The 26463-nt window shown below is 40.1% G+C and overlaps 2 protein-coding genes across 3 annotated transcripts in view; one reads left to right on the top strand and one right to left on the bottom strand.

Moving 5' to 3' along the window:
• Nucleotides 1-26463, bottom strand: part of LOC106086192 (frequenin-1) — a 228447-nt gene that overhangs the window by 37541 nt on the left and 164443 nt on the right. The gene's annotated exons all lie outside the window — the stretch shown is intronic.
• LOC131996777 (uncharacterized) lies at nt 1262-11294 on the top strand. Its single transcript, XM_059366691.1, has 2 exons — nt 1262-1299; nt 10449-11294. Exons 1-2 carry the CDS (start codon nt 1272-1274, stop codon nt 10913-10915), a joined length of 495 nt encoding a protein of 164 aa, XP_059222674.1. The 5' UTR covers nt 1262-1271; the 3' UTR covers nt 10916-11294.

Genomic DNA, 26463 nt, shown 5'->3' with positions numbered 1-26463 from the left:
TGTACTTCCCAACTCTGATTGTAATAGAATGCTAAAAGGCATGTCAGTTTGTACTAAAGGAATGATATGGAATTAGAACATTCCTGACTACATGCCCTTTTTAGAAACTTACCATCAAACACTTGGTCATCAGCGTTCGATCGGTAAGGTTTGAAGATTCTAACTCCTCTTTTCATCTCTTTCCCTAGCGTAACATCTACCTAACCCACTAACCCTATTTAAATAAACTTACATATTATAACGTTTTACTGAAACCAAACTTGTGTTTTGCTTTTTACTCCTTTGCGGTGTTGCTGTGGGTATTCTATTTCTTTGCTTGTTATTCCCCAACTCTGAGGAATAACAAGCTGCTACATACAGTCCACTCATCTACGACCTTCGCTTTACATCATATATTTGGAATCCCCCCCCCCCAAAGCTATTCATGGTCCTTCGAGCCGTTCACTGGAAACTGCAAGAAAAACTCACACACACAACAGAAGGTAAAACCAAACCAAAATCCCAAAGTTCCCATGTTAGTTGTGTGAAGCACCGGTAAGTGCAAAACCATTTTTTGTTCTCTTGAAGAAAAAACATTTGCAAACAACCGCGAAAAAAATCGTACAGAAAACAGGAAAATCGAACTAATTATCATAAAAAGTGCTCAAAATTTCAAAAATTCCATAAATTTGAAAAATCTGTGATAAAATGTGATAAAAGATAACAAAAAAAAAAAAAAAAAAAGTCAGTTTGTAATGCAAAGTTGTTGTTTTCGTCGTTTCGACATTAAAAATTGTTAATTTTCGTTAGTTTGAAAGTTGAAAATGGTCAAATTAAAAGCCTAAAAAGCCAAAAAAAAATTGACATAATAACTGCCAAAAACCAATCAAAATTCGTTTGTTTGCAAATGTTCGTTTGTGTGCCAATAAAATTATACACTCAACAAAAAAATCTGCAGAAAATTCAAGAAAAAGTGCAAAGTGCAAAGTGCAAAATTTTTTCGGTTGAAAGGGTGTTTGAAAAATCCATAATTTTTGCTATAACGGTAAAAAAAAAACGGTGAAAATAACGGTCGAACACGTGCCCAAAAATCCGAAAGAATCGTCTTATATACATATAGATACAAATACATAAGGTGCACTTATGTACAGGAAAGGCAATAAAGAAGAAGAAACCCAGTCTGTAATCCAAATAGATAGAAGAAGAAAAGCCCATGTAAAAAAAAGAACCGTTTTTGTTTAAAAGAAATTCGAAAAAAAAAAAGGAGAAAATAAAATTTTTTTTCGTTGTGCATGGAGGCTAATATAATACAACAAAAAGGTATTTAAAAAAAAAAAAAAAAAAGAAAAAAATTTTTTTCCTCAAATTCATCTCATCATATTCATTTCATCCTCATCATAAATCATCCCCCATTTTCCTTTTGTCATCATTTGTTAAAATAAAAAAAAAAAAAAAAAAAAAAAAAAAAAATTATTTAAAATCGTAATTTACAAAAATTTTCCTGAATTATTGCACTATCATCATTAAAATTGCACTGCCCCTTAATCATCTTCAGTTTATTGCACTTTACTCATTTATCATATTGCACACAAACATTATCATTATTTTCCCATAAAATTATATTTCCACTAAAATATTAAAACAAATCAATACAACAACATACACTACAATTTAAAATCATTTCCCATAAACATATCGCTTAAATTTTGCAATTAACTAAGCTACCCATCAAATTGCATTGTATCAAAAAGCATTTTTTTTCGAGTGTACATGATCACCTAATAAGAAAAAGAAAATCAATTCCAACCAACATCAATTGTGATGAAAAAGGGCCAAAGCAATGTATGCCTATTTGAATATACAAACGAACGTACATACATAAAGTCATCGGTGTACAACGAAAGCCAATGTCTGGCCGCTAACAGCAACGAAAAAAAAAAAAAATAAAGCAGAGTTCTTGTATGTAAATATACACGTGTGTGTGTATACTTGAATGTTCATCGACGGCCACTGCCTGGCCCTAGAAGCAACGAAAAGAAAACAAAACGAAGTAGAAGCATATATGGTTATACACGCGTGTGTGTATACATAAATACTCATCGACACTCAGTCAAAGCTCGCAGCCTTATCCACTGGCAGAGACAAAGAACACACGGCAATAGCAATAAGCGAGGCTGGAAATACAGCCTATGAACATACGTATGATCACAGTACACTGGAAAAAATTGTTGGTAATTTTTTTTAAAGGAAAAGTACAACGTATAATATTGGAAAATTTTTATGTTGATTTGTTTTAACATCTCCATCACAAACATACAAAACCACATACATTTATTCATCGTTAACAACAAGTAAATATCGAAATTGAACAGACAAAGAGTTAGAATCAAATATATAAATCGTTATATCGTTCGAAATTTTAAATAACAACGTTGTGGCTACACAGAGAATCAACTATTGATGTTTGCATCTACAGTAAAACACACCTAGATATGATATGCAAATCATATGCCCATGAATAAGAAAGAAAAGCATTGATAATTTTCTCAAATGAATTGAAAACCCTTCTCTTGATACAAAATTATTTGGTTTGTTTTTAATATTGTGCTGGCTTTCTTTTCGCATCGCTTTATTGATTTCAATATAATTTTTTCCGGAAAGTTTAAAAAAAAAAAGTAAAATTTTACAACAACTTTTCTTGAGAATAATGCTCGAACAGTGAAAGTTTATGCCGAACATTTAGACTTTGTCAACATAAAATACATTTTCATCGCTCTTAACAAAAACAATTAAAATTGTCAACTTTTGCATAAAATCCCTAATCAATTAAAATTGATTTTTTGTCGGACTTAACATTTTCATAGTTTCGCCGAAATTATAGAATAGCTATTGTTTCTCAATAACTCCAACAGCTCTTATTAAATTTTAATGTAAAATAAAAAATTTTGTGTTCGATAATATAATCATTAAACTCGACTCGTATTATTTTTCACGTGTACCGGTGTCCCTAACAAAACGAAAATATCCAAACCTACTTCATCAACATATGTACGTATATATGCAGGAGTCGCCCAACGAAAGGGAAAAAATAGTCAAAGCAAATTCGTCAACATAGGTACGTGTGTATATACATCCATTTGTACACGCAGTCATCGTAACAGCATATCATTCCCCCACTCGCATGAGCAGCGACGGTCGTAGGCAACAGCGGTGATCATTTGCGAATAGAGAAACAGCAAACTGCATAAGGTCAATGCCCTTTCATAGTCAAATATATTTACATGAAGAAAGAATTTAGAAATCATATGGTACAGCACCAGGCCAACATATTAAGACCAAAACAATTCATTTGAGAAAAATAAAAGTTAAGGGAAAAAAAGCCAACATATTGTCAACAGTGTATCTTTACAACGAGCCCAACGGAACCCCTCTTTTCACAAACAAGTGTTTTGATGATTAGAGATTGAAATATGTTTTAATATAAAGCGTTTTTTATTGGAAAATTGTGGAAATTAAAACACAATTCTTCCGTTCTACGACAATAAACAAAATTTATTCAACGAAAGCGAGCTGTTGGAATATTGTGAAGAAGCAACACAACGATTCCATTCTACGAAAAATAAATTTAAATATTTTAGCGTTATAAGGAAAATTGTGAAACGTAAGCACAATTGTTCCCATCATCAAACAAATAAATAAAATAAAACTATTATAAATGAAAATTACAACTTCATAAAATAACAAACACCATAAAACACATCTTTATTTTCATCATTTTAAAACTAACAACACACATTTCTGAACTAACACAAAACATTGGTCCGCATTTGATACAATTTGCTATCAAATGGAAATACATTTTTTTGGGAATCTCTAATTTATCTGCAGACAAGAATATTTCGACTTGGGACCCTTTGACGTTTTTCGATTCGATTTGGATATTCGCGTCGATTTCTTTTCCCGTCGATCTCTTGCTCTATTGGAAACTTCATTCCCAATCGGAAGTCACATGATTTTTCGAGGAAATTTCTCTTCGTTTGACTGGATTTCTACAAAAATTCGTACTCAATAAGAATTTTTTTTTGTCGTTTATTGGGACTTTTTCAGAGAAATTCTTACTCGAACGAAATTCTGCTATTTCACTGCATTTTACTACGATAATTCTTACTCCAGCAGAATTTCACTACTTTTTATCGTACCTTTCCCAAGAATTCTTGCTCGATAGGAGTTTATAGCCCTTTATTGGATTTCCACGAGAGTTCTTGCAGCGGAGGGTTTGGCTGCCTTTTATGAATTTTTTATCTCAGGAATTCTCAGTGACTGGGATTTCGATTCTTCCACTTTTGATGGAGAGATTCTACGAAGGCCTAACGTTTTCAAATCTCGACAACTCTTGTGGTTTTGAAATTGTAAGGTACATATTTGGCAATTCGTTGCATTCCCGCTAGTCACTTACAATTTTCAGGATCAAACCTTTCCATAGAAGAAGGGATCTGTTCTTCCATTTGCTCCTGGTAATTCTGTACCTCACAGAATTTTCGCAATCCATTGCATCACCCCGATCGGCCCACATTCTTCGACTTTGCATTCTGCTTTGAGTGAGATTATTTTTACATTGATTGTTGGCATTTGTAAGTTGTATTTTTTTGGCAATTCGTTGCATTCCCGCTCTGCAGCTTACATTTCCTGATCGCTCTACATTTTGATTGCACTTACAATTAAAATAACAGTTTCTCATTCAACGGATCACATCACGCTTGGGGTTCAAAAGCCATACAGATTCGCGCGAAGATCTTTTTTTGGTGAACCTACGAGATATCGATTCTTCTTCTAGCTGACTCCATCCATATCATATTTGTCATTGTCGTACAGTTCTGTTCTTCCCTTTTTTCGAGATGAGTCTGACGACTAAAGGTGCTAAGACCGGCACAGGGGACACTGGATGTATGGATACCAATCCGACATCGGGGTCTACTGACCACAGTAATTCCACCGGTGCATCTATGGAGACTTCCCTCAACAACGATAAATTTTTGTTCGATTGTGATCACTTGATCTCATTTTGTACACAATTTGAACAAAGTGACATTTCTGACCAAACCGACTCGGTTTTGGAGGTGAAACTAGAGGACTTGGAGAGCCGTTGGCAAAGGCTACAGGCAACTTATGAAGGTGTTATGCTGTCTCCAAGGTCTTCGAACACCAGGGACTTCAGGGAAAATGCGAAGATAAATTTCAACGCCAGTTCTGAGGCGTATTACACAGCCAGATCTCAAATTCTGGATATTCTCAGAATAGCTAGCGGGAATACTAGACAGTCTACGAGACACAGTCTTATCCCCAGTTATATACCACAACAGCAATATATTCCTCAAAACACGTCTTTGGAAGTCTCAAACAGCTGCATTAAGGTACCGCCTTGTGACACTGAGATTTTCAAAGGAGGCTACGAGGAATGGCCGTCATTCCGTGATATGTTCACGGCAGTCTATGTTAACCACCCCAAGTTAACGAAAGCTCAGAAACTTTACCATTTGCGGAATAAAACCAGAGGTGCCGCTGGTGCAATCGTCAAAAGGTACACCTTATGTGACGAGAATTTCGACATAGCATGGAGTGCTCTGAAATCCCGCTACGAAAACAAGCGTGTGCTTGTTGACAATCAACTGAAGATGCTTTTTAATATTCCTACAGCAACAGTAGAGAATAGTGATTCCATTCAGAGAATCCAATCGGCAGTAAATGATTGTCTGTGTACTCTCAAGACACTTGACGTTGACGTCGAAAGTTGGGATCCGATTTTGATATATCTGGTATCGACGAAATTACCAGATGAAACTCTTTCTCTTTGGGAACAATCTTTGAAATCCCACCGAGATTTACCGACATGGAACCAACTTGACGAGTTCCTCATAAACAGATTCGAGGTTGTAGAACGCATCACCAGCATTAAGTCTACGAAACAACAGAATAACATCCCGTCTCAAAATTCTGCCAAGACTCAGTCACCAAATAACTCATCTGCCAAAATTCAAACGTATCACTCCCAAGAGAAACTAAATTCGTCATGTCCTGTTTGTGTTTCCAAACATTCAATTAGGACTTGCCCAGATTTTCGCAAATTTACAGCACAACAGCGTATAGACTTTGTCTACAAGAATAAAATTTGCAATAATTGTTTGGCTTCAAACCATCTAAAAGCAAGTTGTAAAAGCAAAAATACATGCATTATTTGTCACAAAGCACATCACAGTCTTCTCCATCTTAGGAAAACCACTGATAACAACAATAATGTCTCTCAACCACAAACTTCCGAGACGAAGTCAAGTGACGCAGAACCAAATTATCAGTCACAAGACGATATTCCTTCTACATCAAGACAAAATCGTCCTTCCGGTGTTCAAGCAAATTTTGCCTCAAACAACGATATGATTCTTCTAAGGACAGCTTTAGTCCAAATTGAACATCAGGGAGAATTATTCACTGTTAGAGCCCTAATAGACCCGGGTTCTCAACGAACATTTATCTCAAAACGAATTCAGAATTTATTACAAATTCCCACTACTAAAGCCCAATTCGAAATTTTCGGTATTGGAGAACAAACTCAGATCTCTGACAAAGAATGTCAATTAGTGGTGGTATCCGAAAAACACGATGTACGTTTTACTATTTCAGCAATTGTGCTGCCAAAATTAACCAGACGTTTACCGTCTTACTCATTCAAAATACCACATCCTTCAGATTTAGAAGATCTCGATCTGGCGGATCCCCATTTTAATAAATCAGCCCAAATTGATTTAGTTCTTGGCAATGATTCCGAACGTTTCATCAATATTGAAGGAATCAAGAAGAATATTTGTGGTGACACTTCAGCATACAATACTATATTCGGTTGGGTGCTCAGTGGCCCAATGCGAGCTGAAACTGTATTCTCTTTCTCTGTGAACGTTCTCAAACCAGAAGAACCCGCAATAAGCGATCTTCTCAGGAAGTTTTGGGAACAGGAAGAAATACCCTCGTCTCCTCTCGTCTCAGATTCTGATGCGTTCTGTGAAGAATTCTACAGGAAAACTACAACTCGAATATCGGACGGTCGTTATATGGTGAGGTTACCGTTCAAAGACGAATTCTCATACTCTTTGTATTTAGGATCGTCTAGATTCTTGGCTCTTGCTCAGTATAATCGTATGGAGCAAAATCTTTCGAAAGAACCCGAATTAGAATCTCAATACAACGCTGTTTTAGGCGAATATCTGACTCTTAATCACATGGAAGAAACGTCTTCTCGTGAGATATCCATGGAGGGTAAATTTAACTCTTTTTATTTACCCCATCACGCCGTTGTACGCCCTGAGCACAAGTCGACGAAAGTCCGAGTTGTTTTCAACGCTTCTCGAAGGACAAAGTCTGGCTACTCATTGAATGATGTACTTCACGTAGGACCCACATTGCAGTCTGATTTGACTTCTGTGCTTCTCAATTGGAGGAAGTACCGATACGTTTTCTGTGGAGACATCCAGAAAATGTACAGACAAATTCTTGTTCATCCCCACGACAGACCATACCAGCGGATATTGTTTAAACCCGAAGCGAATGGTCCGGTTAAGGACTATCAACTTAGGACCGTCACTTTTGGCGTAAATTGCGCTCCGTTTCTCGCTATACGTACACTGTTACAACTGGCGTCAGATTCAGAACACGATTATCCTCATGTCGCAGGTATTCTCAGACGAGAAACCTATGTCGACGATATATTGTCCGGAGGCTTCTCTGTGGACGAAGCGGTCCAAGCCCAGAAGGACCTGCTTGTGGTTTTGAAACAAGCAGGATTTCCCCTTAGGAAGTTTATTGCCAACGATAATCAGCTACTGGCTCATCTCTCACCTGAGGATCTTTACGATTCTGAATTTTTACGCTTCCAGGAGTCAAGTTCAGCTAAGACGCTGGGAATCAAATGGAACGCTTTAACTGACACTTTTGGTTATTCCGTCAAACCCGTTGAGTCAAGTCATGAAATGACGAAACGCAAAATTCTCTCTGCAATTGCCCAGCTATTTGATCCCGCTGGTTGGATCACACCTATTATTATTAGGGCCAAGATTCTTATGCAACAACTGTGGTTAGAAGGACTTGAATGGGACGACTTTCTCGGCAGGGATTCTCAGCTTGCGTGGGATGCAATTGTCTCCGATCTATATCACGTGGAGAGCCTTTCTATACCCAGATGGATTAGATTTGTCCCTGACGACGTCATAGAAATCCATGGATTTTCAGACGCTTCACAAGCTGCATACTGCGCTTGCGTTTATATGCGATGTCAGAACGAGAAGTCTGTGGTTTTCTCTAATCTTCTGGTCGCCAAAAGCAAGGTTGCGCCTCTTAAGCCTGTTTGTCTCCCACGGCTGGAGCTGAATGGTGCATACCTCCTTGCCAAGTTGGTCGATTATGTTTTATCTACATGCGACTACGAGATCAGCAGCATAACTCTATGGACGGACTCTTCGATAGTACTCGGCTGGCTTTCAAAGCCGCCTTGGTCTTGGGAGACATATGTTGCTAATCGAACCTCAAAGATTCACGATCTTGTCCCTAATGGTGTTTGGCGTCACGTCCCGACGCATGATAATCCTGCCGATCTTGGCACGAGGGGATGTACACCTCAGTATTTGAATATGAACCCTCTATGGTTCAATGGCCCATGTTGGCTGACTCAACCAAGTTCGTCATGGCCAAGGAACAATCCCTTGGAGTCGCCGGAGTTGGGAAGGCGTTCGAAGGTACAGACATTTCACGAGACGAATGAAGAATCCGACATATTGCAGAGGTTTTCTTCTTATACTCGGTCTCTAAGGGTGGTCTCTTATATTTTTCGATTCTACGGCAACTGTCTTAGTAGATATCGCTCTACCGAGAAGAATACTTCTTTATATCTTTCGCATAAGGAAGTGAAATTTGCTAAGATTCGCCTAATTTCACTGTCTCAAAGGAAATTTTATCATGATGAATACGACCTGTTAGGCAAGTCCGAGGCAATAAGCGAGAGAAGTTCACTAAAGGTGTTGAATCCATTTCTGGATCGCGAAGGGGTCATGCGAGTTGATGGACGACTGGCTGATTCTTCTCTTCCATATAATGAGAGACATCCCGTGATCTTACCCGGAAATTCCCGATTATGCCACTTGTACCTACTCCATTTACATCATTTCCTGGCTCATGCCGATTGCACACTTATGTGCAGAATGGTCCAAACGGAGTTTTATATTTCTAGACTCAAGCCTAGGGTAAAGGGCGTCATACACAGATGCAGGACGTGCATCATTTTTAAGCATAGACCATGTGCTCAGATCATGGCTCCACTACCTCCTTCGAGATGCGCTCTGACTCCTCCTTTTCACATTACTGGAGTCGATTTTGCAGGGCCTTTCGAGCTTAAAAGCTCTACTTTACGCCGCTCCCCCATGGTAAAGGGATATGCTTCCGTTTTCGTCTGTTTCGCGACGAAAGCAATACACTTAGAGCCATGTTCCGAGCTCTCTTCTGCAGCATTTGAGGCTGCATTCACACGATTCGTCGGAAGGCGGGGGCTACCCCAGAGGGTAGTTTCCGATAATGGTAGAAATTTCGTCGGCGCCAGCCGAAAAATGCTAAGAGAATTCATGACTTTCGTGAAGACTTCAGCAGACGATATAGCCGAGAAGTACTCCAGTCATGGCTTCGAATGGCAGTTTATTCCTCCCTACGCACCGCATATGGGCGGATTGTGGGAATCCGCAGTGAAGAGCTTTAAGCACCATTTTAAGAGAATTACTGGGGCTCACCGATTCACTTTCGAGCAGTTTGCTACTCTTCTTGCCCGTATTGAGGGAATTCTCAACTCCAGACCCATATCAGCGATTTCTGCTGATCCGAGTGATTTGACGGCTTTGACACCCGGCCACTTTATTAAGGGGTCCCCTATCATGGCATTTCCTGAGCAGGATTCACAGAGGTTGTCCCTGGTCAACAGATGGACAAAACTCAAAGCCCTTCATCACCAATTCGCTATAAGGTGGAGGGAAGATTATCTTAAGGCACTCCATAAGAGATATAAGTGGAAGGGTTCGGATCGGAACTTGAAGATAGGCGATTTGGTCGTGGTCATGGATGACCTGCTACCTCCTAACGACTGGCGTTTAGGGAGAATAATCCGGACTCATCCAGGATCCGACGACAATACTCGAGTCGCGGATATACGGATATCGTCTGGTACAATAACTCGTCCCATAGTCAAACTTTGTTATTTACCTCTCTTGGACCAAGATCCATTAGACTCATCACTATCATAATCTTCCTCCCATTCATACTCGCCTTAAATAACACTAACATCACCGCTTAAATCCACATCTAACCCTCATCTAACCCCACATTTCACCTCATTTCATTGGCTTCTTCTAATCCGTAAAAACCTTACTTACCTTCTTCATTTCCAGAAAAAAAAATGGGCTCAAAGCAAATGAATCTCAACAAGATTTATGAGTGCGCCATCTGTTTGGAGAGGCACTCGCTCCGCTACTGCCGAATCTTCTGCGGCATGACGGTGGCAGATAGGAGGGTGACCGTCCGTAACCACAAATATTGTATGAACTGCCTGGCCCGGAGTCACGAGGTGGAGGACTGCCACTCAGCCGCCACCTGTCGAAAATGCGGCTACCAGCACCATACGATGCTGCACCCACAAATTCCGGTGCCTCCTACCGCCCTCACACCAGCATATGTAAGCCCCAAAGTTGCCAACCGCTACACGAAGAAAGCGACGACTGAAGCCACCCCCAGACGCAAGAAGTTGAGGACAAGAAGCCAACGACCAGAAATCAAGCCGTCTGAGCTGCTGCAGAAACAGCTGCTCGCTGAGGCGCTGAAATGTGTGGCAACAGTTATCTGCGAAGATGTTGCGTAGATGCAAGGCCGGCGGCATGGACAATCCTGTCCTTAACATTTGATTTTATATTTTGTTTTTTGTTTTGAATACTTGAATTTAATTGTACCATTGAATTATAATTGAATTAAATTGTTAAATTGTACTTCCCAACTCTGATTGTAATAGAATGCTAAAAGGCATGTCAGTTTGTACTAAAGGAATGATATGGAATTAGAACATTCCTGACTACATGCCCTTTTTAGAAACTTACCATCAAACACTTGGTCATCAGCGTTCGATCGGTAAGGTTTGAAGATTCTAACTCCTCTTTTCATCTCTTTCCCTAGCGTAACATCTACCTAACCCACTAACCCTATTTAAATAAACTTACATATTATAACGTTTTACTGAAACCAAACTTGTGTTTTGCTTTTTACTCCTTTGCGGTGTTGCTGTGGGTATTCTATTTCTTTGCTTGTTATTCCCCAACTCTGAGGAATAACAAGCTGCTACATACAGTCCACTCATCTACGACCTTCGCTTTACATCATATATTTGGAATCCCCCCCCCCCCCCCCCCAAAGCTATTCAGTGATTACAATATCTTTTTTTTTCTTTTGGGGACGTTCCCCCTCCTTTTTACACCCAAAATTTAATTAAGCAATTTTGTATTTTTGGTTTACCATAAGATTGCAAACTGAGCGTTAGTACGTCCCTCTTAAACTTCGTCAGTGCAGCCATGCTTCTTTACCAGTTACACCCATTTCTGTGCACTTCCTTTGCACTATCTCATCACAATGCCAACACCATCACAAGATTACAACGATTTCAAACTGCAATCAATAAATCGCATTATCACCGCTAAGATGCTCCAACAACAACTATCCTTTGGTGCTGAAGGAACTGTTGCTATTCCTTGCATGGGGGAAAAATAATCTAAAATACGCCAACGGAGCAGCAGTCACGATTAGATATTTATCAATAGTGGCAATACAGATTACTTTCATAAATCCCAGAGTAGTTGTGCCATTGTTTTTGCAGCATCAGCTACTTTTATGTCCTCTCGTTGTTTGGCAGTTCCTGTTGCAGCAAAATATAGAATTACTGATGATGTGCTTCGGTACTCTGGCTTAGGTTTTTGGCATTAGGAACATTGAACAACGTAAAAGGGAATAGAATATTGATGTAGTATGCATTGGAAAGACATACATAAAATAGTTGGTGTCATATGTCGCAAGCAAGCAAGGATAGCAAGGAGAACATTATTGGTACTCAAGAAGGAGATGGCCGAATGGTGTAGTTGTTGAAGGGGAATGGGTATAATGGAAGGGGAAAATGTATAATGTATAAAGTGTATGGGTTTTATGTTCAATGTGAGTGTCAAGATTCATAACAAGTTTAAAGGAAACTGAGAATAGACGAGCGAGGATATTGGAACAAAACTTCTGGTTGTTGTAATGGTTTCCAAGTGTGTCCCAATAATTCAATCCGAACGAATTATTTTCAAAAAGGATTATGGGGTTTACAAATAATTTCTGTCAAAAGAAAACTTTAGGTTAGGTAAGGTTAGGTTTAAGTGACAGTCTGCCATCAGACTCACTTAGACGTTTTTTTCCATTGTGATACCACAGGAAGAGAAGAAGTAAGATGCCTTTTAGTTCCTACCGTTGAACCATCCAGATCGCTTAAAAAACCCCAACAACTTGCGAATGTTGACATTCGTTAAATCAGACAAGCTTTCAAAGAAATAAGAACCTAAAGTGGAACTCCTTCTGACTGCTAGTATGGGACACATACAGAAGGTGTTCTATAGTTTCTTCCTCTTCGATGACCTCATAGCTTTTTCAAAAGTCGTTACTGGCAATCTTCAGTCTTTCAGCATGTTTTTCGATCAAACAGTGACATGGCGGACACAATGAATGAGAAGGCTGTTCTAGCTAATGAGAATAAAGCGGCAGACCTTTTCAAGTTTTGGAATGCTCACAACCCACTCTTTGTGGCCATCTACCATTCGTTGGGCTGGTCCTGAAAACTTAGCTTACATGTCGCTAGAGACATACCCTCAGATTTCAGTTTCCCTGGAATGTATAGGGTAGTTCCTAGTCTCGCAAGCTCGTCCGCCTTACAATTCCCTGGGATATCTCTGTGGCCGGTAGCCAGAACAGGAGAATTTTAAACTGTTCAGTTATCTCGTTGAGAGATCTGTGACAGTCGAGGGCGGTTTTTGTGTTCAGAAATACGTCCTGCAGGGTTATAATTGCTGTCTGGTGGTCTGAGAAGATATTTATGCTAATCATCGTTATGACATTACATCTTAGCCATTCCTTCACTTCCTTAATTGCAAGGATGTCCGCTTGGTACACACTGCAGTGGTCGGGTTACCTCTTCGATATGACTAGTTCTAGATCTTTAGAGTACACCCCAAAGCCCCCCTGGTCGTCTAGTTTGGAACCATCCGTAAAGAAGCCTATATAACTTCTACTACCAGGGATATCGTAGTTCCAATACAATCTGTTAGGAATATTATTTATTAAAAATCGGCTCACTTAGAGCGTAATCCACATTGCCTGGAACATCGGGCATTGTATCAAGGATAACACAGTGTACGTAGCCGCCAAACCAAAAGTAACCAAAAAGTAATTGCGGAATTTTCATATAGTCGGCGTTGACAAATTTTTTTCCCAGCTTGTGACTCTGTAATTGCATTTTTTCTTCTTTCAGTTATCAGCTGTAACTTTTAGCTTGCTTTAGAAAAAAAGTGTAAAAAAAGTATATTTGATTAATGTTCATTCTAAAAATGCATTTACTTTCTTTTAAAAAATCCGCAATTACTTTTTGGGCAACCCAATAGTTTCCCAGAGTACACCCCAAAGCCTAACTGGTCGTCTAGTTTGGGACCATCCGTGTAAAAGTCTATGTAACTTCTATTGCCAGGGATATCGTAGTTCCAATCCGTTCCATCAGGAATAGTGGTACAGTACTTTTTATCAAAAAGTGGCTCAGGCGGGGTAGAATCCACACTGCCTGGATCCTCGGATAATGTATCAAGGATATCACAGTGTCCGTAGCCGCGACATGCCTAAAGAGAAAACTCCCTTAGCCTCACGGCAGTGATCGCCACAAATTGTCTAGCCACAATGCCCGGAGGCATTAGATGTAGCATTAAATTCACTGCAACGTATGGTGTCGTCCTCAGTGCAATTGTGATGATAAAACGACAAGCCATCTTCTGGATCCGGGTGAGTATTGAACAGTGCGAAACCTTTTGAAGTACCGTCCATCAGAACACAACACCATATTTCATTATAGGTCTGATTACTGCAGTATATACCCAGTACAAGACGCGCGGTCTAATCCCCCAACTTTTGCCAATGGCTCACTTGCAGCTGTATAGGGCAAGAGTTACCTTTCTTGCCCTTTCCAAAATGTTGGATATGAAGTTCAATTTCCTGCCCAGCAACACACTCATCTGTAAATGAAACATTCTCTACTCCCAAGGAGGCAGGTTCCACTGTAGGCAACTTGTATCTTCAGCTGAAAAGTGCTACTTCTGTCTTGCATGGGTTTATACCTAGACCGTTTTCAGTAGTATATCTCTTAGAGTGATGGGAAACTTTCCCCTAACCGAAGTTGTCACGTCATCAGCATACGCGACCTCTTTTTCACCTTTTTTTCTAGAAACAATAATATATTGTTAATGGCTATATTCCAAAGTAGAGGAGATAGTACAATTCCTTGAGGAGTTCCTCTGCTGACCCATCTTTTGAGATCCACAGATCCCATGCCTGCCGCAATGCATCCTTTAGTAAGTATGTTCCCTACGGAAAACACGGGAAACAGGTCCCAAACCTGTCATGGGATAGGTCCTCTGGTGATAGGAACCAGTCCCAGTTCTCGTCCACTTATATGGAAAAAGAATCTCACTGTTATAAGGGTTTGACGCTCGAGGTGACGAGTTGCCACCATTCTAACATCGTAGGTTAGGTCCAGATATTTGCAAGTATTTTTAATGGAGATAACATTAATCAGCACATATATTTAACGGATAAGCACTTTCTAACAATAATTAAGCTACATTCATAAGTTATGCCAATTGAAACTTTCCATTCCTTCCGTTAACAGTTTGGGACCGGCATGTTTGGGACATGCCTAGAAACTCCAACTCCTTCATGATTGACGTCGGTTTTACATTTTGAAAGCACCTTTAATGTCACGAAATGCTACCATTGTATATTGCTTGACAGCGAGAGAACCCTCTATGCAGCCGATAAGGTCTTGAAGGGCTCTTTCAGTCGATTTGCCTTTCTATATGCATGCTGCTGCCGAGGCAGGCGATATACAGGGATCTTTGCCCTAAGATATGTTTCTATCAACCTCTCAAGAGTCTTCAGCATAAAGTATGACAGACTAATAGAACGAAAATCGTTCGCCTTCGTGTGGTAAGATTTTCCTGCTTTCGGAATAAAAATGACCTTTGTGTCCCTCCATCCCACAGGTATATATGACATGCTTATACAATCAGAGTATATCTGTCTTAACCAGGGGATCAGTCTATCAGATACAGCTTTTAATTCAACCGATGAGAATTCATCAGGGACTGGCGACTTAAAGGAGTCGAAACTTCTTATCGCCTAAAGGATTTTCGGCTTAGACATAATTTCCCTAATAACCTCCGACGAATACATACCAGTGACAACCTTTTCTGGCGCACCGTTGTCCGTTGGAGAATTTCCCGGGGAATGTTTAGCAACGAGTAGTTCAATTGTTTGATGAATAAAGATTGTCCATACATTCTCTGACTTCTGAACATACCCCACCGAAATAGTTCTCGAGGACAGAATCTTCCTTAGCCTAGAGGCCTCAGATGTATCCTCCACGGAGCTGCAAAATTCTACCTAAGATTTGTTCTGAGCCTTTCTCAGCTCGCCCTTATATTTTCTTAGCTCAGCCTTATAAATGTCCCAATCGTGTGGTTCTCTTGTGGCTTTCGCTCCGTTGAAGAGTTTTCTGTAGTTCTTCCTTCGACCAACCAGGTCTGGGGTCCATCATGGCGGTCGCTGTTTGCCCCTTGACTTGGCACTAGGACATGCTAATACAAGCGAGTCATTCAGGGCCTTCGTGACTCGCTTGACTATTATGTCTATATCCTTTTTATTATATTTTTCACTTCCTTTTCTGGTCTAGAAGGGATTGACATGCTGAATTTGTGCCGAAACTTATCCCAATCTACCTTGCTTCTGTTTAGCTGAGGTACCACTTCTGCAGTATTTTCGCCAAGGCTGAAACTAATACAACGATGATCAGAGAAGCTGTGGTCATCCCAGTCGCATATTACAAATGTAATATTTAGTACCTCCTGCCTGTCCCTGGTAATAAAGGTCGGTTGATCAACTTTTTTACAGATCGCCAGATTGCAACTTATAATATATTCGATAAGCAGCTCACCCCTTTCGTTGACATCCAAACTTGCCTTGAACTGGCGATGTGCATTAGCATCACTTCCTACAATGAGGCTCTTTTTCCCTACAGAAGCGGCTTCAACCAGCAATTTAAGGTTTTAAGGCGGCATCTCTGAGTCGTGTGCCATATATAGGGAAGCCAGCCAGTAATGAGACTTGTCTACTTCAAGGCTGGCTAATACAAAATCTTCAGTGCTTAGCAACGGAAGAAGAAACACACATTGACTGCTCTTTCCAAGAATGCAGGCTCTGTGTCTCCCATTTCCCATAACCTTGAGTAGTTTTAATCCCGGAATTCTTAGTTCAGGAACCATTCCATTGCACCATTCTTGGATAGACCTTTAGTGGCGTCAAAGCGGCCTTAAAATGGTGGAAATTTATCTGCAGTCAGGATTCAGAATTTCGTCCACTGTTGCGTCAGCCGCGTCTTCTGATTCCGCCAGGAATTTATCTTTCAAGATTCGTTAGATCTTGTCATGATGAGCTTCCATACGCATCCAGGGGCAAGTGAAAAAGCTGTGGAACCTCTCTTCCTCAGGACACTGGAAACTTGCGGTGAGGACTATTCCTGCTTCACTAGCTGCTGCTCTCGAAGTACCTGCTGAGTTCCGTACTTCTCCGCTGGCGTACACCTTGAGCCCAGTCCAACTGGATGACCCACCCACACAGGGCTTATCGGGTACCGTTGAGATGCCTACGCCTCCTGTTTCAATCGTGGCAGGTGAATTTTCAGTCTCCTACAATCCGCCAGACTTAGCGATGCAGTCGATAATTGGTTCAGCAACAATTGCTGAGTCGTCACCTGATTCCCAAAATCCACCGTTTCTATAGACCTTCAGTTTCAACTTGTTGAATTAGTAGGATACAACTCTTTCAGACTTGTTGAGGTTTGCGAGACAGCCAGAGTTAGGTACGAATACTGCATGTCTCTGGACACCATCTGCCTCATCCAATTTACCAATCTACCAATCTTCCAATCGGTAGTTGAAAGAATGGAATTACATTTTCTTAGTCTTCCAAGTATGGATTCTTGGTATGCAAGCATGCGCCTTCTTGACTAAATCTAGCGCTGCACCTGGCGAGATCTCACCAATCTGATATCCGAAGGCAAATAATCTATATCGGCCCCGATACCAGCCTGCATCGTCATACACTGGAGGAGACCCAGAAAATTCCGCAAGGACATTTGAGTATACTGATTACAGTCCATTGACTATCCCACTCCAATTATTCCTAGGTATGCAGCCCTGTTCTTCTCCCTTGTTGACAACTGTCATCACCAAACTGTCCCTAGCGACATTAGCAAAAGTTCTTGGACCCATCGTACTATTGTTCGTTCTAGTTATTTTAGGTATGACATGCCCTCCAAGTGACCGCAGCCTTTTGGATGACTGCGGTGCATTTTTCGAATCTAGACGGGTAGTCTTTGGGGTAGCCTGTGCAGCAAATTCCCGAGACCAATTTAGGGAGTCTCTCTTCCTATTAGTGAGAGTCTTAGCCTTTCCATAAACCTGAGAGCGATGTGCCTTCTATTATTCCAACCTCTTAAAGAGCGTGTTGGTTTGCCGGGGAAGTCCGATGGCCTAGACAAATTACAGGCATGCGAAGAAGGAATAGGTTCGGCCATGTCCTTAAGGTGCCTTTGTCAAAAGCCCCTGCTGACCAGTCGTCTGTCGGCTAATGGAGCCTGGCGCAGCCTCTCCACCAGTCAAGGTTTTAGTAGCTGACAACATGCCTGATACCACCACTGCAGCTGTTGGGTCTTTGTAGTCCATTCTAAGCCTACTCCCGGGCTCTAGATCTGCCGCTCCACTGGAAACAGACGCAGATCATCAACCGCTTAATGTCTAACTCAATCGCAGCTATCCTTGAGTGACTTCAATTTTTCTTCCGAAAATAATGACCTATTACGAGTTACAGGAAAATTCTTGCGGAGTGAAATAATAAAACGTCCGCTCCACTCAATGGTTCAATAAATCCAAGTGCCTATCTTTAGGCCTTCGAAAGTTAGTGTGCTTTCCACAGACAGACGGACAGGCGGTCGGACGTACAAACGTTCGGACATGGCTAGATCGACAAGTTATTGTACCTCCATCCCATCCCCGATACAAGTCACTCTTCCACACAATAAATAAAGGTATTAATTTTTATTGCAATAAATCCGCTTATTGCGGGAATAAGACCCTAAATCGGAAGACCGGTTTATATAGCTGCTCTGTTTAAATGCGGTTGAATCACGACCGTAATAGACCGCAGGGATATCAAGGGATTTTTTTCAAACTACAGCGAAACCGGGTAATAAATGCCCGTTATATAGGCTTAAACCCCTTAATCGAAAGAGCGGACTAAATGCAGCTTCATCTTAACGTCGTCCGATCTGCACCATAATCGGGTAGGATGACAGGAGGCTTAAAACCATTCGTAGTTTCAAATTTAAGCGAAATCGAGTAATAAATGCGGCATCGTGTGTTTAAGACTCTAACGGCATGAAAATCAATTTTCGTTGCCATTTTTTAATAACATCAATATTTTCCATTAAAATTTTATTTCGTGACATCAACACTCTCTATGACCAAATCAAATCCAATGAGTTTCCTGCACATGCCTTTTAATTTAAAATTCTTTTACACGTTAAGCTTGCTGAAATCCTCTTTGTCCTTAAAATTTCGCTCCAGCGCTTACTTTTTTTCAACAAAATCTAATTATAAAATCGCATTTTTTTTTGTATGGAGGTCGTTAAGCTGATCTATAGTTAGGTTTGATAAACTTTTACTATATTAAGAGCATCATGCTCTATTTCACCCAGACACTGGCACACATGTGACCTTTGTAATAATAATGTCATAACCCAAGCGGTTTGCATTAAACCGCCACCCACAATGAGATGGTGTGGGTTGAAATGCTGTCTTTTCGAATGACAAACGAGTCATGTGAACTTTTGTAAAGAGAGCTATTAAATCATTAGGATATCCCTTCAAAGCATCACACGCATACTGGCTTGAAGTTTAAGGCCCAATGGTTTATATGGGACATTACAAGTCGCGTATGAGCTATAAAGGAGCAAATTTGAATTTTAATCAGTATTGACTGAAAATGTATTATGAGGAAATGTCATGTACTAAATATGAGAAAAAATCAACAATATGTTCATAGTAGCAGGGGGCGGATTAATATCTGCACCCTCTTTTCAACCTTTCAACCTAAAATTTAATTAAAGCCTTTTAAGTTCCATTTTTTGTTTAACTATGCTAGCTGACTTTTGTCGAACGCAAGAGGGCTGGAACCTCCAATAGGTTAATCTACGAAATACCTAAGTGAAGCCTTTCAAAAATTACAGTAAAAACGAAAACCGCTGCATAATAAACACCAAACATAAGGGCTGGGAAAACTTAGGGTCAAAAAAGTAAAAAGAAATGATACGGGGGAAAACTGTGACGAATATTGTGAAGCCTTGCTCATTTTCTGGAAAGAGAGGGGATGTGTGGCCCAATACGGGAGTGATCCATTGTATATTCTTAAGATAACTTCTTAAGAATGTACAATGGAACTTTTGATGATGACGCATTTTCCAGACAGCCAGAAGGAGAACGCCGATCGACATATGGTCTAACCATCGATATTTTCTTTGGCGGTTTTGCATCACATAGCCTACTAAATGGGTGGACCATCCGGATTCACCGGCACTCTGAAACAGATTTGTAGTCTATACATGCAACATACAAAGGTCATGGAGAGGTCAAGGTGGCCTTTATCCAAAAAGCGGAGAAACTAAATTTCAATACGACTTAGGATTAGAAAACCCATAATTTTGTGATCGTTTTTACTCAAAACAAATCTTTCTACCACCATCGATCTGATGGTGGTAGAAAGATTGACAGTTCAAAAAAACTTGACAAATGAAATACATAGTGGAGGGTATATAAATTAGCATGATTTTATACCCAGGGAAGGCCAGAGCACTGCCGTCAATAAATTTGGTTGAACCGAAGCCTTTCGGTTCGATGCATTTCGAGGCGACGAATGCGCTTGTAACATTGGGGGACAGCGAAGCGGTCGGTAGGACGGAGAAAATCCTATGGGCAGATCCAGATCGTGAGAGGACGAGGCTATTACTGAAAATAAGTAAAAAGGAGGTCAGTAGATTTCGGTATCCTAATGGGAGACATAGGACTATGAGCAAATAAAATTGCAAATTTTACCATGAATATTCCACTAAGGAACAGGAGCAAACTTCTCACATGTCAAACTTCTCACATTTAGTCCGATTCAAGTTTAAGCTCAATGACGAAGGGCTCACCTTTTTATAGCAGAGTCCGAACGGCGTTCCGCAGTGCGACACGTCTTTGGAGAGAAGTTTTACATGGCATAGTGCCTCACATATGTTGCCAGCATTAGGGAGAGAAAACCACCCCTGAAATTTTTTTCTGTTGGTCTCGCCAGGATTCGGTTCAGATTTGTTCGTGCGATTTGAATTAATGTTGCAGTAATATTGACATTTGTCAACAAATTTTCAAGATAGGTTTTTCGTGTCACACTCGACATTGCAAATTGCAAATTTTGCCCATGAACATTCCTCTAAGGAACAGGGGCAAACTTCTCATATATCAATGAGTGCAGTCCGTTTGAAGTTTAAACTCAATGAGAAGGGGACTCCTTTAATAGCCGTGTCCGAACGGCGTGCCGCAGTGCGACACCTCTTTGGAGAGAAGTTTTACATGGCATAGTGCCTCACAAATGTTGCCAGCATTAGGAGGGGGAAACCAACGCTGAATTTTTCTGATGGTCTCGCCAGGATTCGGTTCAGATTTGTTCGTCCGATTTGAATTAATTTTGCAGTAATATAGTCATTTGTCAACCAATTTTCAAGATAGGTTTTTCGTGTCACTCTCGACATTGCAAATTTTGCCCATGAACATTCCCCTAAGGAACAGGGGCTAATTTCTCACATATCAACGTGTCCAGTCCGATTTACGTTTAGGCTCAATGATATAGGGCCTCCTTTTTATTGCCGTGTCCGAACGGCGTGCCGCTGTGCGACACCTCTTTGGAGAGAAGTTTTACATGGCATAGTGCCACACAAATGTGGCAGCATTAGGGGAGGAAAACCACCGCTGAAAAATTTGTTTGAAGGTCTCGCCATGATTCGAACCCAGTCGTTCAGTGTCTTGACAGACATGCTAGCCTCTAAGCTACGGAGGCTTCCTTACGAACTACGAGTTCACTTATGCAAAATCGGTGCGGCAAGTGATACCATGTGTAGGGCATGTAGGGAAGATGATGAGATGTTGGAGCATTTCCCATATCATTGCCAGGCATTTGCGACTAGCAGAAACTGGCACTTAGGTGGGGACACAATACCAGTCATGAACCAGCTAAGGGGAGTGGCATGGTAAACAATTAAGGATTTTGTGTGTAGCACGAAATTCATAACTTTATTTTCTTTTTCGAAGTTACCATTTTGGTATTTAGAGCGGACAATAAGCCGATTTCTGGTTTAGGTATAAGAGGTTGATTAATATCCGCAACCACTTTTGAACCTAACCTGTGAATTTTCCTAACATCAAAGTTGAGCTCCAAGCAGAATATGAAAGGCGTATTTCAGAGCTACGCCACTTAGAAAAGTTTTACGTGGCTGAATATCTCACAAATATTTCCAGCATTAGTAAGGGGATACCCATCACTGACAATTTTTATACCCGGTGGTAGGTTTATTCATTCAGTCATTCCGTTTGCAACACTTTGAAATATCAATTCGTAAAATTCTAGGACGTTTGAACGATGTCAGTGGGTCTGTTCGTCTTTCCGTCTGTCCGTCCGTCTGTTGTAATCACGCTACAGTCCTTTAAAAATAGAGATATTGAGCTGAAACTTTGCACAGATTCTTTTTTTGTCCATAATCAGGTTAAGTCCGATGATGGGCTATATCGGACTATATCTTGATATAGCCCCCATATAGACCGATCTTCCGATTTAGGGTCTTAGGCCCATAAAAGCCACATTTATTATCCGATTTTGCAAAAATTTGGGACAGTGAGTTGTGTTAGGCCCTTCGACATCCTTTGTCAATTTGGCCCAAATCGGTCTAGATTTGGATATAGCTGCCATATGGACCGATCCTCCGATTTAGGGTCTTAGGCCCATAAAAGCCACATTTATTATCCGATTTTGCAAAAATTTGGGACAGTGAGTTGTGTTAGGCCCTTCGACATCCTTCGTCAATTTGGCCCAAATCGGTCTAGATTTGGATATAGCTGCCATATAGACCGATCTCTCGATTTAAGGTTTTGGGCCCATAAAAGACGCAATTATTGTCCGATGTCGCCGAAAGTAAGTTAAGTCAAGCCCCTTGATATACTTCTGCAATATGGCATAGATCGGTCCAGATTTGGATATAGCTGCCATAAAGACCGATCTCTCGGTTTAAGGTCTTAGTCCTTTAAAAAGCGCATTTATTGTCCGATTTCGCCGAAATTTTAGACAGTGAGTTGTATTAGGCCCTTTAACCACCCAAGGTAGGGGTATCAACAGATCGATCCAGATTTGAATATAGTTCTCATATAGACCAATTTCTCATTTAAGGTTTTGGGACCATAAAAGTGGCATTTATTGTTCGATTTCACCGAAATTCGGGACAGTGCGTTGTGTTAGGCTCTTCTACATTTTTCTGCAACTTGGCCCAAATTGGTCTAGATTTGGATATAGCTGCCATATTGACCGATATCTCGATTTAAAGTCTAGGCCTCATAAAAGGCGTATTGAAAATCTGATTTCACTGACATTTGACAAAGTGACTTATATTAGGCTTTTCGACATCCGTGTCGTATACGGTTCAGACCGGTTTGTTTTAAGATATAGCTATTGACTTGATGACTTATACTTATTAGCATTGTGTTGCCCAAAAAGTAAATGCGGATTTTTCATATAGTCGGCGTTGACAAATTTTTTCACAGCTTGTGACTCTGTAATTGCATTCTTTCTTCTGTCATTTATCAGCTGTTACTTTTAGCTTGCTTTAAAAAAAAGTGTAAAAAAAGTATATTTGATTAAAGTCCATTCTAAGTTTTATTAAATATGCATTTACTTTCTTTTAAAAATCCGCAATTACTTTTTGGGCAAACCAATATTTGGTCCAAATCGGAACATATTTCGATATAACTACTATGGGACATAAAGTATGCAATTTTCACCTGATTGTGACGAAAGGGAGTTTTACATATATACCCAAGGTAGGGGGTATCCAAAGTTCGACCCGGCCGAACTTAATGCCTTTTTACTTGTTTTCTGATATTCTGGCCAAGATTCGAACCCAGGCGAAAACTGGCCTCCAAGTGAGCTCTGATGGGCTACCTACACATTTCTATGACGTCAAGACTGTGTTGTTTAGTAATTGAATAGTAGTTAGCAGTCCATCTAAAATTCGACTTCGAACCTCCAATTGCCTATGAACAAATATTAAAAAAGGCTTTGACTATCTCGCTGGAACTTCCAATGGAAGAACCAAAACATTCGTCAACTCAAATGAATATTCGAATTTACATCTTTTTCCCTCATTAAAACATCGTTTCAAAAGTTGTAAAAGAATTATTGTCCTTCCACAGTGAATTGTCCCATACAAAAGTGTCACCACTTTGTGATGGCAATAAAAACCACAAGAACCACAAAGGCATAAAAGGGTTAACAACGTACATCAATAACATACATACATTCATTGGCTACATACACGCATCTATAGACACACACACACACACACAGATCGTTTACAGTAGAATCATAATGATTGTCAACATCAATGCTTCTGTATCGTTATATCTTTCATTTCATTCTTATGAAAAAGGTCAATAGACCCATTTTTATTATATGAAATTAAACTTCACACACATATGTACATACACTCGTATACATATATACTCGTATTTTCACCACAGACAAACACCTATAAATGCGTGTGGCAATATACTGTCCCTGCATGATATGAAATTCATATTATTACACAGCAAAAAGTGAAAGGACATCATAAAGACAAAAAAAAAAAAATCCTGAAGACAATAACAAACAAATAAATGAAAAAACATATGAGGCAAAGACGACTTTTTGATGCTCTAACGAAATAGACTCTAGTTGAAGAATGATGTATAAAATTAAATTGATTAAAAGTTTATTTATAAACGGGGTAAAGGGTGGCATAAGTATTAAAACTACAAAACTTTGAAAATATTGAAAAAAGATGGACAAAATAGACACACACGGGGATGAGGGACGAATAGGCAGAAGTTTAAATAGATCAATAATAGGAGGAACAAATTGATAAACGGACAGAAGAAGGGCTAGATGATAGTGATAAACAGCAGCTGGTGGACAGGCAGATGTAAGGGCGGACTGATGTTGGTTGCTGGTAGATATACTAAAAGATGGATAAACAAACAAATGTGCAAACAAGTAAGAGCGTGAAAAGTTCGGCCGGGCCTAATTTTATATACCCTCCACCATGGGTCGCATTTATCGAGTTCTTTGTGTGGTATCTCTTTTTAAGCAAACATGAATAAGAACTGTTATGCTATTCGAGCTATATCAAAGTATAGTCCAATTGGGACCATAAATAAATTCAATGCTAGCGACTCAAGAACTCAAGATCCAAGATCGGTTTATATGACAGCTATATCAGGTTGTAAACCGATTTGAACCATACCTAGCACAGTTGTTGGATTTAATACCAAAATTGCTCCCTCTAACAGCTGAAGAAGTCAAGACCCGAGATCGGTTTATATGGCAGCTATATCGGGTTATAGACCGATTTCAACTATACTTCGTACAGTTGTTGGAAGTCATAACGAAACACCTCGTGTAAAATTTCAGCCAAATCGGATAAGAACTGCGCCCTCTAGCGGCTCAAGAACTCAAGATCCAAGATCGGTTTATATGACAGATATAGCAGGTTGTGAACCGATTTAAACCATACTTAGCACAGCTGTTGAAAGTCATAACAAAACACCTCGTGCAAAATTTCAGCCAAATCGGATGAGAACTGCGCCCTCTAGCGGTTCAAGAAGTCAAGATCCAAGATCGGTTTATATGACACTTTTACCAGGTTGTGAACCGATTTAAACCATACTTAGCATAGTTGTTGGAAGTCATAACAAAAAACCTCGTGCAAAATTTCAGCCACAGCATATGAGAACTGCACCCTCTAGCGGCTTAAGAAGTCAAGATCCAATATCGGTTTATATGGCAGCTATACCAGGTTGTGAACCAATTTTAACCATACTTATCACAGTTGTTGGAAGTCATACCAAAACACCACGTGCAAAAGTTCAATCAAATCGGACGAGAACTGCGCCCGCTAGAGGCTCAAGAAGTCAAGGCCCAAGATCGGTGTATATGGCAGCTATATCAAAACATGGCCCGATTTGGCCCATTTTTAATCCCAACCGACCTACACCAATTAAAAATTATTTGTGCGAAATTTCAAGCGGCTAGTAAGGAAAAAACCTTCGAAAGTTAGCGTGCTTTCGACAGACAGATGGACGGACAGACGGACGTAGATCGACTAGATCGACTTAAAATATCATGACGATCAAAAATATATATACTTTATAGCGTCTTAGACGCCTATTTCGAGGAGTTTCAAACAGAATGACGAAATTAGTACACCCCCATCCTATGGTATAGGGTATAATAAAAGGAGGTATAGGGTATAATAAAAGGAAGTTTATCTAGCCAAAGCCTTTTCAGCCATACGAATGGATACAAAGGCCTGTCTATATAGACAAAAAGAGAAATAAACCGCTAGTCACCGAAGCGCATAGGTTAACTGGTTAGCATGGCGAGCCCATAAGAAAAAAAAATGTTCAAAGGTGGTTTCCTCTCCGAGTGTTGGTGACATTTTTAAGGCACTAAGAAATGCGAAAAAGCCACGTAAAAACTTCTCCCCAAAAAGGTGTCGCGCTGTGGCACGCCGTTCGGACTCGGCTGTAAAAAGGAGACCCCTTATCATTGAGCTTAAACTTGAATCGGACTGCACTCTTTGATATGTGAGAGGTTTTGCTCCTGTTCCTTTGTCCCCTCATTTCAAAATTTTCAATTTTACTGTTACATTGCTATATTATTTCTTATAAATATGGTATAGATTCG

The sequence above is a fragment of the Stomoxys calcitrans genome, chromosome 4 (genome assembly GCF_963082655.1).
Source record: "Stomoxys calcitrans chromosome 4, idStoCalc2.1, whole genome shotgun sequence".
Taxonomy (NCBI): Eukaryota; Metazoa; Arthropoda; class Insecta; order Diptera; family Muscidae; genus Stomoxys; species Stomoxys calcitrans.
The sequence above is the reverse complement of the archived record's forward strand: the minus strand, read 5'-3'. Positions and strand labels throughout refer to the sequence as shown.